General features: G+C 41.0%; 1 protein-coding gene across 14 annotated transcripts in view; it reads right to left on the bottom strand.

The window, feature by feature from the left end:
* The window catches only part of COL19A1 (collagen type XIX alpha 1 chain), a 404,037-nt gene that overhangs the window by 11,634 nt on the left and 372,241 nt on the right, over positions 1 to 20,162 (bottom strand). For 11 of the 14 annotated variants that reach the window (XM_053286727.1, XM_053286726.1, XM_053286724.1 and 8 more), the window contains 4 exons: positions 9,766 to 9,936; positions 9,450 to 9,516; positions 7,657 to 7,785; positions 160 to 237 (listed from right to left, as the gene is read on the bottom strand). In XM_053286727.1, the coding sequence (XP_053142702.1) occupies positions 160 to 237; positions 7,657 to 7,785; positions 9,450 to 9,516; positions 9,766 to 9,936 (445 nt within the window). Of the gene's footprint in view, positions 1 to 159; positions 238 to 3,027; positions 6,946 to 7,656; positions 7,786 to 9,449; positions 9,517 to 9,765; positions 9,937 to 20,162 lie in introns of those variants that run through there. The other 3 variants (XM_053286728.1, XM_053286729.1, XR_008314075.1) reach the window with 3 other exon arrangements.

The following is a 20,162-nucleotide window of genomic DNA, read 5'->3' as shown; positions in this document are numbered from 1 at the left end:
CCAATAATATAGCATCTGTGACTTCAAAAGCAAACAGGATCAAAAGCATTTTTCATGCACTTAAGGACAACTCACATGCAGAGACCTATCCAAGAAGTATTTCCCCCCTGCTGTAACTAATCAGATATTTTGTTAAGAAAGTATGAACTGGTCGTTTACCTGAAGGGCCAGGTGGGCCAGGTTCACCCGGTAGTCCAATTCCAGGCTCACCTCTTTCACCTTTCTGTCCTCTGTTGCCTAGAGAAGATAAGCATAAGCAAAAATAAAAAAGAAAACGAAAGACAGAAATAAGAGTGCCCAGAAATGACACATTTGTCCTTTTTAAAACTCCTCTCAGCATATATTGATCAAGACCATCATCCTTTCTGATGTGGTTAATTTAAAGAACATTTTATTTACTTTCCTGGTAACAGGCAGAATATTTCTAGTAGAAGTGAATGGGACTGCAATCTAAGTGCAGTTTGCTAGGTACTCCACACAATTTTCTAGAATCACCACTGCCTGATTTGTACTGACAATCACTACAGTAGATTAGAAATTCTTATTTGAGGATTAAAACTGAAAATCATGACCCCCCCTAAAAAAAACTGCCAAAAAAATCTTGCTAATCTGCGGATACTTGGGTAACAATTGGTGAGACCTGCAACAATTTCCCAGTTGCAGATATCTGGTAACCCGTGGTTGGTGAGGAATGACTGTATCATGAACTCAGAGGGCATTTTTACGTTGTCCAAAGTGTTTCAGACTTTTATAAAAAGAGAGGAGAGAATGTGCCAGCTGGGATAATCATAGATCCATCATGCAAATCACTATGTAAATGGAAGGTTTTATTAGCAAATATGTCTTACTCATAGTGGTAGACATGGTCAGTTCTAGGGCCCTCATGGGCTACATCTCAATTCAGTAATCCTGAAGAGTACAAACAGATCAATTCCTGTGGCTCACCCCTAAAATTTGATATTAACATTGGAGCTTAATGTGTAAATGGACTTCACTTGGGAAGGTTGTTGAATGCAAACATTTCAAAACAATATGGAAATAAATTAAAATAAAAAGAAATACCCCTTTTTGTCAACTTTAGTGAAATTAAGGGCTACCTTGTGGACAGTTACGTCTCTTTTTTATTCATACAAGGAAAAAATTGAGAATAGTTGGATATTTCAAAGTTAAAATTTCTGTTACAGAGATCCTTTTGGATCTACTCATTGCTGTTTCATAGAACAGCAACTTTTAAAAAACAATCTAAATTCTCCAATAATCATTCACACCCTGGGAAGATAGTTTGTGGTTTTGAATATCTGTGTAGCTGAAAGAAGATTTGAAGATCCTTTTGAAGGGCAAGATCTCTAGTATTATTTTGAAAGGAGGAGGCTGGCTGCAGCATACAGTCATGGGAACTGCCTACAGCCTGTATCAGACTACTCGCATCTTCTCCTCATATATCTTCTCAAGCATGGAAAAGAGCAGCTGAGTAAGCGGTTAGTTTAGCAGGCACCATAACCAGTTTCTGAAGTCACTAGACACAATTTTAATCCCACAGAACATTATAACTATCAGCAAGGCAATGTAGAACAGCTTCAGACAGGAGAAGATCCATGCCTGACGTGTTCCAGACAAAAAAGAACACTTGGGATGGATGTATACCAGCTTGTTTCCAATGCCAAGTATGGCGTTTTCCCCCTAGGTTTGCTGTCCTTTGGACAGAAGCAACTAACTCATGTTTTAACTAATGCTACTTCAGTAGTAAAGGCCCTGGATAATCTTGCAGTTGTTCTATATGCCATCTCCAAATCAGGAACTAGAAAAGAAGAATTTAGATCTACTTTGAATACCTCTGAGGCTTAAGAATAGAAATGGTGTGAAAAGACACACACACACTTTAGCCCTTATTCAGACCATATTTAACTGAGGCTGTACTTGCATACAACCCCAAAGTCCCACCTGGCGCATGATTCACAGTTACAAGTTTTTGTCTGAAAAGACGAATGCTGTCATCATGATGGTGGCCACTTCCATGGGCTGTAGGCTTAGCCTTAGCCTCTGTTAAATAATACTAAATAGGGCTTTTCTGAACAAGTTGGCCATGATATGGGTTATCTACTCAAGTATCTTTGCTCCTGAAGCACAAGCATGCTTTTTTGTTCACTGACCACAACACTCCAACATTCCTTGCCTCAAAAAACTCTACCGTCAGAGTGAAGAAAAATGTAACCCAGATTGGTAGAACACAAGGGAGCATGCATGGCATGTCAGAACAGACATTTCTCAACAAACAAAGCAGGCATTGAAACTGGAAAGGTATTGCTTGCAAATTAAAAAGGAAATAAAACACATTATCTTCATATGTTAGTTGCATTCAGTTAGGGAGAACTGTAAATTTCCGTGACCTTCAAATACCATGATTCATTTTATAAATATGTTGGTCAGAAACGTGTGCAATTTGTTTTAGTTGCTACTGTTTCTGCACTTGTACTCCATAATCAGGGCATCAATTGCATTTCTCATTTGCTATACTATCATGGTTGTCCTTAAGTCTTATAGCAAGAATCAGTTATCAAGCCAAACATTAACAAAAAGGATAATCTAGCTAACCACATATCTGATGGATCTGTATATGCATCTTCCATAAAGTAGTTCCTTCAGAATATTTATATAGCACTTTTCAACTAAAAGCTCCCAAAGCGGTTTACATAGATATAAATAAAGATGGCTCCCTGTCCACAAAGGGCTCACAATCTAAAAGAAAGAAACACAAGATAGGCACCAGCAACAGCCACTGGAGGGATGCTGTGCTGGGGATGGATAGGGCCAGTTGCTCTCCCCCTGCTAAATACAGAGAATCACCACTTTTAAAAGTGCCTCTTTGCTCAACCATAGCAAATCATCTTCAGAATTCCTATTGATAACTGCATTTACATAATAAAAATGCAGACAAGAAGGGATTGCCCTTCTTGTCTGAGACTGAGAAATGCCGTGCACATTACTGACATTCAAGAAAATTAACAATACAGTACAAGAGTCTATCTACTCACATTTTATGGATATGAATAGTGTAAACAATGCTTAAATACATCTGAATCATATACAAATATTTTGTACACTGTTGGGTAACAATATCATGAGCATCTAATAACACATTTCACCAATGACTTTCTAAACTTCTGCTTTATTTTACATAATCAAAACAGTAAGAAAACGTTTAAATATGGTATAAGAACTCCATTCAAGAACAAGCCAAAAACAGATCTCCAGCAATAATACAGTAGATTTGACATGAGGTATATTTTACTAATGATTAAACTTCTAGAGTTTAATTTCACAGTCTACCTGAGCAAGATTTTAAGTTCATTATGGAAACTGGTAGAAATGCAAAGGTTTATATCAGAGCAGAACAAGTTGCAGCGACGGAGATCTTCTGCGGGGGAGGTAAGCTTGTCGAGGAAGAAATGGCTTTTTCTCTCGTGAGAAAAGGCTTGAAGGGGCAAGGGAGGAGGCCTCCAAAAGCTTACGTCCCCCACAGGCGATCTCAAGCCCTTTCTCACGGATCATGAGAAAGGGCTCTCGCTCTCTTTTGCCTGTATTCAGACACAAAAAGGAGGCAGGCACCTACTGCCAATTCCACACCTAAGATCTGCTAAAATATAGGTAACCATCTCAGAGCATTTCTTGTTGAGTACACTACCAGCATATTACATTTTGCCACAACTGGGAACATATCCCTGTTGTCCTACAATAGGACGAAGGTATTGAACAGTGAGGAGGTTTAGCCTGGCATAGGTTGCTAGACAGATGGGTACTCACAAAAACCATAGATTTTTCTTTATAATCAGAGATCCAGTTTGTCCAGGATCCTGTTCTATGCCCCATCTAGCCTAAATGTTAATCCACTCCTGCTCAGACACATTTACATCAATGTAGCTTTCTACTAAATCCCATGTTCAGAACTCTTTCTTAGTCTGAGGTATCTTAACAGCCCTTGAATAAAATTATCTAATTTTCCTATGGGTGCACACATCTTTGAGGCATATTTTATATTTATAATTTTCAGAGTGCAAAGCCAGCTAGAACCATACAGTTTCTCTGAAAGCCAGTCACTCATATAGCAACATGTGTTGGAAATCTCCCTATGAACACAGTAGCCCTATTCATCAGTTATGTTCAAAGTATATACAAACTGTATACAGTGCATGCATGTACAGCTCTGTATACATATTCACACACATATTTAACATATTGCCGTAGTAAACTTTCTGTTTGTACTCTGTCTTGATGGGTGGGGGCGCTATACCCAGGTTTACTTTTGAAATGAATGCACATGCACACATTCACACAAAACATGTGCACATGTACAAACAACTGTACACATGTACAAATAATGTCAGAATAGGGCTACTTTTAGCCAGTTTACAAAACTATCCACTGTATAAGGAAAACCAGTTCTGCAATAATGTTCAGCCCACTAAATAGCAAAGGCACATATAAATTGTACTTTTTCCGACTTGAGAGGAATATTTCCTGTAATTTTTTGTCTTTCTCCTTAAGCATGAATAAGTTGGGGCCAATCACATGAATGCAGGGAGGGTGCTTTGAACTGCTCTATATGATGTTTGATGCAGTGGGGCAAGCCATTTGTGTGCCTTAGCACATGATCTAAATGGGGCCATTTTTTCAGGCTGCACAAAAGTTTCAGACACAATACTTTACAAGTATAAGTAGGCAGAATGTCTCTCTTTTGCATATCCCGAACTCTTCGGATATGAAAAACAACCTTTTCTCGAGGGAAGGAACATTTGTTTTGTGGGGCCGCGGGTCAGTACAAGAGAAAGGTGCTTAAAATTTTGCAGTTGGTTAGCAAGCAGCATCTGGGAGAAGGGAGCTTTGAGGAACAAACGCTGCTTTTCAGAGGAGAGCATCCAGACTAGTCTTGTGCCAGTGTAACTGCTGTGGCACTAGCTTAAGGATGTAGTGCATGGCTGTTGCGCACATAAAGCTCTGTTCCGGACTGATTCTTGCACTAGCAGAACCTCTTGCACAAGCCCGTATATGTGCATATGGGAAACTCCTCATGCAACATGGCATTTGGGTGGGTCTTTTCTGCTACTGGAGTGCAACTTAGAGGATCAATGCAACTGCAACAGTGACTCTCCTATCAGAAATGCCACTGTGGGATACTCCCCAGAGTGTTCAGGTGTCTGGCTGCCATCCTCCATTCAAGTTATATATTTGTAAACATGCACATTACAAAACAAAAATATACTCCTTCCAGTACTCTCTTGAGACAAGGATCCTGTAAAAAACTGCCCCTGGAGCTTCTTACTGTTTAGGGACGTGGGGAGAAAGAAAGGAAATGACCTAGATATATCTTTCATTAGGGTGACTGAGTCAGTGGCCACAGTATGACATAGGAAGCTGCCATATGCTGAATCAAATCATAGGTCCATCTCGCTCAGTATTGTCTACACAGACTGGCAGCGGCTTCTCCAAGGTTGCAGGCAGGAGTCTCTCTCAGCCCTAGCTTGGAGATGCCAGGGAGGGAACTTGGAGCCTAGATGCTCTTCCCAGAGCGGCTCCATCCCATGACATGTATGTGTGTGTACACAGACAGCTTAACGCACATACAAAATAATGTCTGAAGAGGGTTTTAAGCTTGGTCAGAACTGAAACACACAAGGAATTTGGGATTTTTTTGCAACCTGGCATACAATGCAACAACCAGAAAAGCTGATTTTCATTACTGCTTGCTCTGTCATCAATCACATATAGCATCATTCAAAACTCTTTCACATTTATGCATGGCTTAATTTCTAAAGTCAGAGGGGCTGCGACTTCACACTTTGGCTCTGGCCCACCAAAGTTTCTGCCGCAATAAATTTGTTAGCATTTAAGGTGCCACATAACTCATTGTTATGTTTAGAAGGATATGAAAATACCTTCATTCGCTAAGATGTGGACTGTGGCAATCGTAACAAAACAAGGAAATGGAAAAGGTTAACTTTCCCCAATGTGACGGAATGATTGGAACTATTCTTGGCTATTGAGAACACAAAAACTGGACTAGCTATGGATAATAAGGGAAGGAAGGTAGACTGGCAACTTATTTTTTTAAGGAAACAGATCTTACAGACTGATCCTATGCATATTTTCTTGGAAGATGGAAATAAGTTTCACTGAATCAATGGGACCTCAACTGCAGCTATGGAGCAAAATCCTAAGCATATGTATTCAGAAGTAAGTCAATAGATTAACTCTCTAATAAATGTGCTTGGGATTGCAGCCTTGGTTTACTACTTACTGTAAAAGTGTGCCCACTTCTAACAACATATTATGTAACATTTTCAAAACATATGTTCCATGTGAGAAAAAACAAGTGAAAATACATTTTATAAAGTACAGGAAGGTCTCTATTCAGACCATCTTCTTCTCTTTTTATTTCAACATAATAAAACTGAGGTTGGGTCAATATGTTATGTTCAGTTATGCAGCACTACTTTCCTTACAACTAAAGCACTAAAAGCAGCTTCTTTACTTTTGTCCTCCCCATGAAGCATAGTTCCCAGTCTTTTACTTTGGCAAATGCACCAATGGGAAAGAATTCACATTATAACTTGGCTCAAATACATCTTAAACTATCCACCATGTTCATCCTCTTCAAATAATCTGGCAGAGACATTCAAGTTGACCATTTACAACAATTTGCATATTCAGCTGATGAGCAAGCCACTCGTATTAATACTCTAGTCCCCTTTAATGCTCTCCTTGATCCTTTATTCTGGGTCTTCTCATTCTGAACTCATCACACTTTTCAACCTTCAGTCAAGGATTTGCACTTATCAGTCTCTATAGCCTTTATTCTTCTCCTTACAGCTTTGCGTTCCGCATATCTTCAGCTTTGTTTTCACGCTCTTCATTCCAGTCTGACTTGCTCTGACTCCAGAGCAGACCAAACTAACAAAAGATAATAATTAAGAACTACCTATTTTCATATTATTCATTATTTATTACCTCAATAATCCTTCACCATCCATATTATTTGTATAGCTTATAGTCTAATTATTCTGCCTACAAATCTAAAATGACAGTGTGACCTGTGCCAAAGCCACTGAGGAGGTCAGATTCATTGGTATCTGAATGAAGCATAGTACTGAACAAAATTTTAAAAATCATAGATTTTTCATTAATCAATGAACTGCCTTATGCAAATTGTGAGTACAGTATATTAGATATTATACAGTTCTAATTATAATGAATATAATTAGAATTACAGCTAGAATAATGCATTATAATGTTTCAATTTTATATTTTCCCCCAGACATTTATTTTCCAATATGTCTTAATAATTGATTGTAATATGATACTCTATTGCTAGAGCTCTGCTGAGTCTGAGCACTATATTTGCACTACAGCAGGTTTAGGAAAGGTGTGTATCAGTATTTTAGGTTATCAGTTATTAGGATGATTACAGATTGATTAGAAGTTTTTAATATACAAAAACCACACACCTACTAATTGTTAATATATGGTCTAGTTGGAAAACAGTAGTATGGAATTAAAAGTTAATTATTAGGAACCTACATATGTAGTTCCATTCCAATTCTCAAGGTATCTCAAAACTTTAAAAATAAAATACATATGAAGGTATGTGTTTGGAAGCCCTACCTGGAGGTCCAGGTTCTCCAGGTGGCCCAGGTAACCCATCTTTTCCTGGAAGGCCTGGTTTTCTGTGAGTTTGGGAAGCTAGCATGGCGGCTGGCAACTTGAGCTGAGATACAAACTGAGCCATTCTCTCTTCATTAATGAAAGACATTCACACACACATACACACACACAAAAGAAGACACAAAAAGTATGAATATATGCCTTGGTGGTACTTTCATTAACAAGTTATCACTATTCAACTTAATCTTGTTAAATCTAGCTAAGATTTACAATCTTTCCAATTACTAGACATCATTCAACTTTACCCAGGTTAACAGTGACAATCTTCTTGCCTAAGCAACATACCAGTGCCAACATTCCTTCTGTGTCCATTTCATGTTTTTTACTTGATGGTGATGTAGGTTTTTGGTTTAATTAAGTATATAAGATGGTCAACCCAGATATTGCAGTTATGTCAGGGAGACTCCATGCATTCTAACTAGAAAATGCTATATAACATTCTGATCCAGTGGACTTCTTGGGTGGTCCCCAAGACAACAAGAGGGGAGGGAGGAATATAATGAAGGCCCTTTCCAGAGTATACTATGAGAAATGACAAATCACAACTCCAGATAGTTCCTGCATACCGTCAAGTGTCTCAGTTATACTGAGCATGAACAAACCTAGCAACTGCTAACTAGCCATGTTTCCCCTTTCCCTTCATTCTACCAGTTCAAGACAGTTGCATCCAAGTGCACAAATAGTTGTGTTTAATTTGGAAGGAACATCCTTTGAGGCAACTGTAATGTAAAGAAATCTGGAGGTCCAACATCAAAATGGAGGGGTTAGTGTCCGTGCCTATAGGATTCTCAATAGAGCATAACTGACCCTAGTTAGCATGACTTATAGTTCGCATGAGCCAAGTTTGGTTAAGGAAAAGGAACTAGGAAAATCACAGGTGTTGGCCCTCTTTTCTTACTGGCTCCAGAGCAGTCTTGAGCTCATCAGTCTTGGACAAGGGTTAACCTTGTCAGCTAATGAAGCCCAAGAGTCCACATACACTCAAGAAGACTCCCATAAATTTGTGTCATTTGTCCAAGGGAACATTCACACCAGGACTGCATGATTTGTAGCCTAGTGCAGACCAGCAGTTCTTTGTGGCAGCCTAGCAGGAGCTCAGGAAATTCTCTCTTTTAGCTACCTCCCTGGGAGTGCAGAAACACGTGGCTTTTCAAGTCCCCTGGCAGGGCACAATATGTAGCTGGTGGGCCACCCTGAACTAGTTTGTATTAACATAGAGTAAAACTAGACATGATGAGTCAGCTCCATGGTCAGGATCTCCCCAAAATGTTCTGAAAAGCTAATGGCAGCCATGTGTACGTGGGGAGGTTGGATCAGGACCAGGATCACTTTTTATATGTAGTAAAGTCTATTTAACAGGACTGTGGGAACTGAAAAGTCAGTAGTTATAGGAGGGGCTTCTACCCCCAGGGGTGCCTGGGAAGATGAACCTCCTTGTTGTTAGTGTGTGTGTTAGCCACAGGATGGCTGAAGGGATCACAGGCTCTTGTTCTATGTATGTATTCTCTAGTTAAAAATAAACACCTCTAACTTCATCTCAATGGAAGTAAACTTGGTTCAATTCTGAAGATTAAAGGATCTGGAAGTTCAGTCACAACATTATTCAGATTACTTGTATAGGTGCAGAAGCTTGCTGTAAGCTTGGTGACAAGTCTTTCAAATGGTACATACAACAGGTACAAAAAGAATAAATGAAAGCTGGGGGGGGGAGGGGAATGTTTTGCTTTCCTCACCTTCAAAAACTCTAAGAACCTCTTGTCTGATATATTTTTTCATTTCTTCAAATGAAACTGAGTCAGCCTGATAAAGAAATAATTAAAAATGGGGGGTAAGAGAAGATGTCCTGGACATCAAAATAATCAAAGCAGATAATTTTGAATTTTGTTTTGCTGTTTCTGTCTCCGAAGAGCTTTGCAATAATACAAACATCTGCAAATGTCATACAGTATGAGGAGAATGACAATGGTAGTATAGTTAGGATAATTTCACCATGAGTGGATAATTTGCCCCCACCCCACTTTGGCTTCTCTCAAGAGCCAGTGACCTTACCGATAAGCCTGGGACACCTGGTGTTCCTGGAGGGCCCTGATGACCTGGTGATCCAGAGTTGCCTTTGTTCCCTGGGGGTCCCATATGTCCTGTAGATCCCTTTTCTCCTGGAAAGCCAGGTTTTCCTCTTTCACCTTGTGGGCCTCTATCTCCAGGTATACCCTGATCCCCCTATTCAAAATAAATAGAGGTTTTGTCATCTCACTTAGTTTGGTCCTTTCTTGTCTTCAGACTGCTGCAAGCTAAACTAGGGGTACTGAGAATTATTTCATTAAACTGCAGGACAATGTGAGGAGGAATCACATAAAATAGGTGATGACAGGCTGTGGCATTTTTTGTGGAATACAAACAAAAACAGTACTTGTTATTTTCTCACTTGCTGTAGCATCTGAGACCTTAAAAAAGAAAATGTTAGAATGCATGAAGCTGAATTAAATTATTCAAAGAGATGATGACAGACAAGCAGGTACTGGTTTTCAAGACTGAACTGTCTTCTGAGGGAGATTGGGAGTGGGGGCGGGGTGGAACCACAGTGCTATGGCTAATTAAAAGTTTCACTGTTTACTGAAGTGATGTCACAAAGGGTCACAGGAAACTTTTAGAGTGAGAAAAACAATAATACTGAAAGGCTTGATATGAAGTGCATACAATAAGCATACAATAATCCTGCAAAGGTTTTACAAAGCAACACAATACAAAACTTGAATCTCCAAATGTTAGTGTGATGCATATCAGTAATACCTCTTCTGTTTTTAACTGAGTAGAAGGTACAGGTTGTTCAAACAAAAAGATAGCTGGGAATCATGAACTAGTTGTTCTAGTAAGAACTAATCAGCCTACTTTCCTTTCACTGTCTCTACTTCTGGACTAAATTTGGTGCAAATCGAGGTCCACAGCTTAGATCTCTTGGATTGGGGTGGATGTCGTCATTACAAACAGTGCCATTGAGATGCCCCTGTGTGTCATTCACCACAGCTGTTCCAAATTTGGTTCAAATTGGTTAGTACTCAAGTTAGTACACTTGTGCCTCGAATGTTTATGCATCCGCCATCTTGGATTGGGGTGGATGACATCATCACAAACTACACCATTGGGGCATTCCTATGTGTCCATTCAGCTGTAGCAAATTTGGTTCAAATTGGTTAGACTGTCCACAAGTTAGTGCACTTGCACCTCCAAAGTTTACATGTCCACCATCTTGAAATGAGGTGGATGACATCATCACAATCTTCACCGTTGAGGTGTCCCTATGTGTCCCTACAGCTGCAGCAAATATGGTTCAAATAGGTTAAGCAGTTCACAAGTTAGCCCACTTGCGCCTCAAAGGTTTATGTGTCCGCCATCTTGAATCGGCATGGATGATATCACAAGCTATGCCACTGAGGTGTCCATGTGTGTCACTCACTGCAACTGTACCCAATCTGGTTCAAATAGGTTAGGAAGTCCACAAATTAGCCAACTTGTGCCTCAGATGTTCATGAGGCCACCATCTTGAATTGGAGTGAATGACATCATCACACACCATGCCATTTGGGCATCCTTATGTGTACCTAAATCTATAGCAAATTTGGTTCAAATTGGTTAAGCAGTTCACAAGTTAGCCTACTTGCACCTCAAAGGTTTAGGCACCCGCCATCTTGGATCGGGGTGGATGACATCATCACAATCTATGCCATCAAGGTGTCCGTGTGTGTCATTCACTGCAACTGTACCTAATTTGGTTTAAATTGGTTAGACACTCCACAAATTAGCTTTCTTGCACCTCAAATATTCATGTGGCCGCCATCTTGAACTGAAGTAGACGACATCATCACACTCCATGCTGTTTGGGCATCCCTATGTGTCTCTACAGCTGTAGGAAATTTGGTTCAAATTGGATAGGTGGTTCACAAGTTAGCCCATTTGCGCCTCAAAAGTTTACATGTCTGCCATCTTGGATTGGGGTAGATGACATCATCTCAAACTATGCCGTTGAGGTGTCCATATGTGCCCCTACAACTGTACCCGATTTGGTTTTGGTTCATATTGGTCCAGGTGTTGCGAAGTTGATAGTGGGGGTGGGGGGCACATGGATGGACACACACACGGACACGCACACAGAATGCTGGGTAATCTCATAAGCCTACTGGAAAGTAGGCTAAAAATAGAACTGATGAGGCCTTTTAGACTATCTAGTCCAACTCCCTGAACCTTCAGTCCATGAATCCAAATTCGAGTGGATTCATGGTGTTTCATTGAAAATCTCATTTGCTATCATAGAATCCACACTCAGAATACCTCAGAAACAACAGAACCCTGTACTCCATGGGTTAGAAACCCATGGGGGTGGTTGGCACCCTATGTGCACTACACCACCACTCACTCTGGGCCACCCCAGCACCCCCCAAGTGCACTTATGGGGCTGCTGAAAGCTCCATTATTATACCTTATGAGGAAAAACCTTAAAGACGCATAAATTTTAACAATTCCCCAAAAATCAGCCCTCTGCCCAAATACTTTGAAAAAATTCAGGTAGCTTCCTTGCCCCTACCTGGCACTACCACCAACCCCACACTGCTCTAGGCCACCCCTTTGCCCCCGACGTGAAGCTATACATTTGCTGACACCTCCATGCTTCTTTATGGAGAAAAACCTTAAAGACGTGAAAACTTCAACAATTCCCCAAAAATCATCCCTCTGCCCAATCACTCTGAAATTGGGGTGGTAGCCTCCTCCCATTAGGCACTACCACCCCACCCCACTCTTTTTGCCCAGATCCCACACTATGCCCCTGATCTGCCCCAAAGACACTAAAACTTCAAAAATTCCCCCAAAATCAGCCCTTTGCCCAATTCCCCTGCAATTGGGGTGGTAGCTCCACCCATTAGGCACTACCACCCCACCCCACTATTTTGCCCCAGGGACCTGAAATTCAAGCTGACGTCACATCAGACCTTTTTGCATTCAAATCAATGGAGGCAAAAAGGCAGGAAATTCAAAGAGACGTCATCCCGAATCACCCGAATTTTTCAGGCACGAATCAGGGGTGATTCGGCTTGGGCACGAAAAATATCGGGGGGCATCGGGGGTGATTCAGTTCGGCCCCGAATCACCCGAAATTGCTCATTTCGGGCACAGATCGATCTGTGCCTGAAACGTTTTGCACATCCCTATCCCAGACCATGTTTATTGCTCTCCTCTGAACCCGTTCTAATTTGTCTACATATGTTTGAAATGTGGCACCAAGAACTGGACACAGTTCTAACTAGCATGGAATAAAGTGAAACTATGACCCCATTTGCAAGTAACACGAAACTGGAGATTGCCAGACCTGCAGTTTCAATTTGAAACCGTGAATTACATTGCAGACACTTATCCAACCATGGTCCAGCAACTTCTGGTTTCATGACAGGGCAGCCCCTCCCTTTTCCTGGTCCACCAAGGACATCTGCAAGGACCCCAGCTAGCTCTGTAGTGCTGCCATCACCAGACTGTGGGCAAGGTGTCAGCATGTTACCAGAGGGGTAGCCTTTGGTCATGATCTTCAAGGAGGCATCCCAAACATGATAGTGCCTTTTCAGAATGGGCCACCTACCCTCGACATGGAAAAGGCATTTAAATTCCTTTAAATGAAATGTCATGCCAGAGCTTCTTCCAACAGCAATAGCATTGCCACCCTCCTAAGAGCCCCCCAACAAAACTGTCCTGCACTCTTGTGAGGGCTCATCTGTCGGAAATCTGTTGGCTTGGCTAACCCAACAGGATTTACAACCCCTTCAGCTCTACTTCTGTGAGTTAAACAGAAAGTCTGGAAATAAGAGTAGAAGCGAAGCTGCACTAATGAAAGCAAAAAAGACTCACAAAGAAAAATAGTAGCAAACAAAATAAAGACCCTTGAACGAAACTAGGTACCCCCCTCTATGATAACTGAGTAATAACTGGAAAAACAACAGAGCAAAGAATGAACAGAACAAGGAGCAGGGAATGAACAGAACAAGGGCAGGCTAGAACACGAAATGTTGAAGAATGCTAAATATGAACAGAGTCTTCGGTAAGCAAAAGTTGCTAACAGCAATCTGTGCCAATAACAGTCTGCTTAATATAGGGCTCAGGATAACCGGCAGCCAATCAGGCTTTCCTGACTCAGCACGTCTATTTCCTCTCCTGTGATATCTTGCGCCTGTGTGTCTCCCACTGAGCCCTTCTCTTGAGACGCCTTCTTAACACAGGTGAAATTCCAGCTTCCTCCTGATCAGCCTCCACAGCACTCATGTCTGCCAGCTGTCGAGATTCCTCTGTATGCTGCCATTCCAGCCCAGGTCAAGAGTCTGTTTCCCCAGCCAAATCCTGCTGCTGTGCCTCTGAGCCTGCACTCCCAACCGAGTCCTCCCGTTCCTCCTCTGACTCTTCTGACTCAGAGGTCTGAGCCATGACATCATTCCAGCTAAGCAGTCCATGCAGTCTGCTTCCCTGGTAGCTTGTTCCCAAGAGCTAGTCTACTGGGGAGGACCTCAGGCCAAAACACCCTTGGTCTTCCATTGGACTACACACTCATGAGATGAGCTGACTCAACAAAAAGGGGGCCTGCTTGCACAGGCCCCCCCACTCTCTCTGGTTAATGGTAAAAAATTTGCACTGCTACCCCCTCTTCCCCGGAAGCCTTGTACGGTCCCAATAGAGATTTTGATGCCCACTGTGTCAGAGCCTAGCTGCATGTGTGGACATGGGAAACACCAGGTACGGGGACTGATCTTTACTCTCATTCAAAATTCCCGGGTTCAGACTGGCGTTGTGGTATAAGCAGATCTGCCACCACAGGGAATCGCAGAAGTAGGGTCACCCTTTCAGGGCACAAGCAAGGGTGCACATGTCCAAATGGATGGGTGGACTGGCAGAGGGCACACTTTGACAGCCTCTTGGTGGCAGCCACCAAGACAGGGAGAGCAGTTGGCAGGGTACCCATCCCCACAGCTTGCATATATAGAGCAACCTAGCTGGGTGGCATCTGCCATCCAGCCCCCATGGTCTGACACTCTCATGAGAGAGCAGTCTGTGGGAGAAGGGGGATTGTCGTCACACATTATTAGTGATTCTGCCCGACATCCCTCTCCCCGCAGATGTTTCTTCTCATGAGTTGGGAAGGGGTGTCCCCATGGCCTTACACTCTCATGAGTGAGCAGTCCACTGGGTATCAGCATTCATCATCATCACAGATGTCGAATCACTTCTTTCACTGGAGCAATGCTGATACTGCTCCCCGGCCCTTTTCATGAGTAAGCCTAAGAACTGTGCAGGTACCCCCAAGGGGAAGGCACTATGCTCCCCTTCCCCAACATCATTGTACAAAAAATAGATCTTAGCCATTCACAAATCCCTGATTAGGGCTGCACATTAAATCGACCCCGGGTATATCCACCGAGCCATATGTTACTGTCCCTACACTCTAATGGGGTGACCTGCTTATGTTGCCACCTCAAGAGAAGCATAGCAGGCATGGAGTGGGCACAATCCTGGACGAATCTGCACCTCCTCTATGATTGCAGTTCCAAAAACTTAATGGAATTGTGGTTATGGAGGTTTCTATTTGGATGTAATGCTTCAGTGGCCAAACCTCAGGTTTCGGCAGTGAACTTTACTGAAAACCTAAGGTTCAAACTGGAGTTTGGTGACGCAAACTACAGGTTGCTTTTGCTGCAAAACTGCAGCTGTACGCACTTGGCTGTAAAGGAGCTGAAACCCCTGCCCATTTAACTCCACTTTTGAGTTATGTCTGAATTTGGCCTATTTTCATCATTTATTGAACTATGGTTCAATAAATCACATTTTTAAACAGATTCTAAAATCACATTTTAAAACAGATTTTAAAACGCCTTTTTTTAAACAGCGGAATCACATTGTTTTAATGTAAACTGCCCTGAGCCATTTTTGGAAGGGCAGTATAGAAACTGAATGAATGAATGAATGAATGAATGAATGAATTGCTCACTCTGTGACAGACTGCAATTCTGTGATTCTTTTCAAATGTGTTATTTCCCAGCCAGGTATTCCCCAACTTAGATTTATGCATTTGATTCCCCCCACCCCTCAGCGGCAGAAATTTGCATTTGGTATGATGTTTTTGTGGATCTTTAATTTTGAGATATATTTTAACCTGTCAAATTTTTTTGCCTCATTTCTTGAACAGGTGAACAGTGAATGAACATTTCCTGTGTTGTGGTCAACTTATTGCAGGATGCATGTGACTATATAGAAAAGACAGTCTCCTGTAACATCTGGCCTAGGATTGACAACTGTTCAATCGGCCACAGTAGCTATGCAGCTATGCCTTTAAGTGTAGTTTAATGGCCAGGCATAGATTTCTGCATATCAATCACATTTTACAGGAACAGGCACATGCCTTAAAAAAATATTTTTTGTCAACTGGCAACCCTAATTGGTCATATTTTAGGCAAATTTTACCATTTCCCATAAATAAATGGGGGGATGTAAGGTAGTGCTGACATGGTAAATGCTACAGATGACTGTTTTTCCCCCATATTGCTTCATGTACTTTGTGGTGAGTTGACAGGCAGTCATCACATGGTAACTGATTTCTTTTTTTCATTTTGGCATCCACTCAAAATGAAAATAAGAACAAGAGAGGGAGAGTCCGACCATAAAAGGTCGGACGAACAGAGTTAACGAACCAGTTTTGAGATAGCCGCACAGAGGATATAGTAAACATCAATGAGAAACATAAAAATTCCCACTTTGTTCCTTTAGGTGGTACTATTCTGAAGAAAGAATATTACTTGGGATTCTGTTCAGCCTCGGTGATAAAGGAAAACATTGTTTTGTTCTCCTGGTGGCAGAAACAGGAAATAATTTGAAGTGATTCCATTGCTTGGAGACAAAATTAATCAAATATCTGGTATTTAATCAGTAATGATTTCCCTAGCTGTGCCTGCTTGCTCCTAAATAATTACATCTTAAAAATGGACTATAATGTTTACTTTTAGGCATGAACTAAAGCTGAGAACATGCAGTTGGATTTTTGGTGAACAGAGATGCCTCTGTTGGTCCTGAACTGTTCTTGCCTCGCCCTTCAAGATAATCTAAATGTGTGCAGTAAAGAGGGACATGGGAAAGGACACAGAAACAGAAGACCTAAACACAAAAGGAATACAACAGCAGCAAAGCACAATAACTTATCCCTCCTGAAAATTGCTGCTGTACATTGGTTTGATACATACGTTTGGTTGAAACTGTGATAAATATTTAACAATTAATTACACACAAGGTTAAGAAAGGGGAGAGAGGACAGAGGAAAAAGCTAAGCATTACAGGCAAAGGTTAGAGACCTTTCTATCAAATAATTTGGCCTCTAAATCTGTTTGATTTCCAGTGGCTCAACATTTACTACTAGATATAATTAACACTTCAGTTCAAAGACCCCTATGACTTGTGATGTAGTCCTGGACTAATTGAATTCACCATGGATTCCTGACTAGAGTCACTATTGAATATGCAGACAACAAAGCTAAAACCCCAGCGATCTAACCCTTTGAATAATCAATTAACTGTCCCAAATTACTAACAAATTATTAGCCGAGAACCAACAGGGACATATTAGAATTGTAGATATTGCTAGGTAATTACTAGTATTAGATAGGCTAGTAGTATTTGAAAAGCAAAAATCAAGGCTTTGTCATATAAGCACAAATTGTGCTCATGTTCTATGAAGCATATGAAACAATGTATGGGGATATTTTTGTTTTATTGTTGTTATTGTTATTCAAATTTGTAGACTACCCCAAACTTCCATCTCTGGGCAATTTACAACATAAAATGAATTAAAAATGAAACCTTAAAACAATGTAAAACCACAGCCAGGTCAAAAAGCTTGTATTAAACAACTAAGTCTTTAGACACTTTTAAAAAGTTGTCAGAGAAGGGGAGGCTCTTATCTCAGCAGGGAGAGCATTCCAGAGTCTGGGGGCAGCAACAGAGAAGGCCCGCTCCTGTGTAGCCACCAGTGTGACAAGTGTAGATGAACCTTTCCGACGTCTCAATTGATCTCAATAATTTCAATGGGCGGTGGGGCACAGGGCAAAGAAGATGTTCTCTTAAATACCCATGGCCTAAGCTGTTTAGAGCTTTATAGGTTATAACCAGCACCTAGTATTTTGCCCAGAAATTTATTGGTAGCCAGTGTAGCTCTTTATTGCAGCTCTCTTTAGGCAGACAGAGGCTGACATACTGCCCTACTGGAGGCTATCCAGACTAAGTTTATTAGATGCATTTTGCAGGCACCATGTTGTGCTCTGAATGCTGTCATCAGAAGAGAAATTGGGCTTATTAGGCTGGAATCCTTATACTGGTGCTGTATTTTTCACTTTTGGTTAAAATTGAACCACAAGGCAGTGAGGTACTACTCAGTTTAAGTTAAGTGCCTAATGGGTGGAGGCTACCACCCAAATTGCAGAGGAATTGGACAAAGGGCTGATTTGGGTGGTAGCCTCTACCCATTAGGCACTTAACTTAAACTGAGTAGTACCTCACTGCCTTGCGGGTGGGAGTGGGGTGTAGTTGGCACATGGCAGTTGACAATTGGCACTGTCTAAAAGACAGTAAAAATGAATAGAAGAAATGAAGGTGTGTAATGAATCCTCATAAGGATTCATTGAGTGAAAGTTATTATACACCAAAGAATCCAAACACTTGAAAAATAGTGACCACACCTTTTGCTCCATAACTCCACTTCTATAAGGGCTAGAGCTTAGCTTTTTTAAAAAATGAAAGCTGGGAATCTGGGGAAAGTAATAGGACAGATCCGAAACCTGAATCGATTCAGATAGAATCAGCCGCGATTCAATTTGTACCCGAATCTAGCCAATGGACCACAGGGGTGATTCGTTTTGTCTCCGAATCACCCGAATCAGCTAGATTCGGGTACAAATCTATTTGTATCCGAATCGATTTGCACATCCCTACTAAGTACTTTGTTGTGGTGCTTGACCCTAAATTTAGACGAGCTCTCACTTTAGCGCTTTTAAATGTTCTTCCTACAGCAGTATTGGATGGCAGGTTTAAGGGAGTTCCACTATTTTTACGACTTGCCCATGTGGCAAAGGGGTTATAGAATCCACCTTGCTATGTTATTCTTTATTATGATTTTTATAGTGAACCCCGTTTAAGACTTATATCTCCTATGTTAGATAATTTGCCTGGCTGGTCTGATGAATTTTATTAAAATTATCTTTTAACTAATGTGGACACTGATATTATCTCTGTTATGGCCAGGTTTTGTTAAATTATTTGTAAAATACACACTGGTAAATGTTTGCTGGTCAATGACCAAATAAACTTATCTCTATCTCTTTATTGCAGCTCTCTTTAGGCAGACAGAGGCTGACATACTGCACAACATTCCATGCACATTGTGATACAGCATGCATGTAGTTGCACATGTGCTCTCTTTGTGCAAACAGGTTGCATGATACTATGGCTATTAGAAATAATGGTCTACTACCGTGCAAGCACATTTGCACAATTTTTGTAGTTGCACAAGAGTGCACTTGCACAACTGCCTAGATATTGTGTTATAATGTGCACAGAACACTGTCAACCAGAATTTTAAACATTCTATTGAGGAAGAATGTACGCAAATAAATAAACAGGTCATCAGGAGATTTGACTTGAGGTGTCATTAATATGCAGATGACACTCAATTTTATCTCTCTTTTTCATCAGACGCAGGTGAAGCGGTGACTGTCCTGAATCAGTGTTTGGATGCAGTAATGGACTGGATGAGGGTGAACAAGCTCAGACTCAATCCAGACAAGACTGGTACTATTGGTTGGTGGTTCCTCTGCCTGGGCGAATGACGTTCATCCTGTTCTAGATGGGGTTGAACTCCCTCTAAAAGACCAGGTTCGCAGTTTGGGGGTGCTCATCGATCCAGCACTGTTATTAGAAGCTCAAGTGGCCTCTGTGGCTCCCAGTGCCTTTTATCAGCTTCGGCTGATATGCCAACTGCTTTTGATTTTTAACTAATTTTTAAATGAATTTTTAAGCTGCTTTGTATTGTATTTTGTATATGTTGTTATGATGTAATGGGTTATGGGTTTTTATTGTATGCTGCCCAGAGAACAATTTGTTATGGGGTGGCTAAGAGATGATGATGATGATAGTGAAAAGAAAGCTTGCAGAATTAAAAGCAATACAGTTCAGCTTATCACTGTGATTTATTAGAATTTTAAAACCCCATTCTTGATTACCCTTATTTTAGAAGACAAACATCTATAATTGCATAATGGGGTTGGCTAATCTTTGGGGTCCTATTTACCCTCAAAACCATTTGTAGAGATATTGAAAAGACTGAGCATGATCTGTTACAAATCTAGAAAAGATTTTGTGTGTGTTCAGTCTCTACGTTC

Source organism: Hemicordylus capensis, chromosome 1 (genome assembly GCF_027244095.1).
Source record: "Hemicordylus capensis ecotype Gifberg chromosome 1, rHemCap1.1.pri, whole genome shotgun sequence".
In the NCBI taxonomy this organism is placed as follows: domain Eukaryota; kingdom Metazoa; phylum Chordata; class Lepidosauria; order Squamata; family Cordylidae; genus Hemicordylus; species Hemicordylus capensis.
The sequence above is the reverse complement of the archived record's forward strand: the minus strand, read 5'-3'. Positions and strand labels throughout refer to the sequence as shown.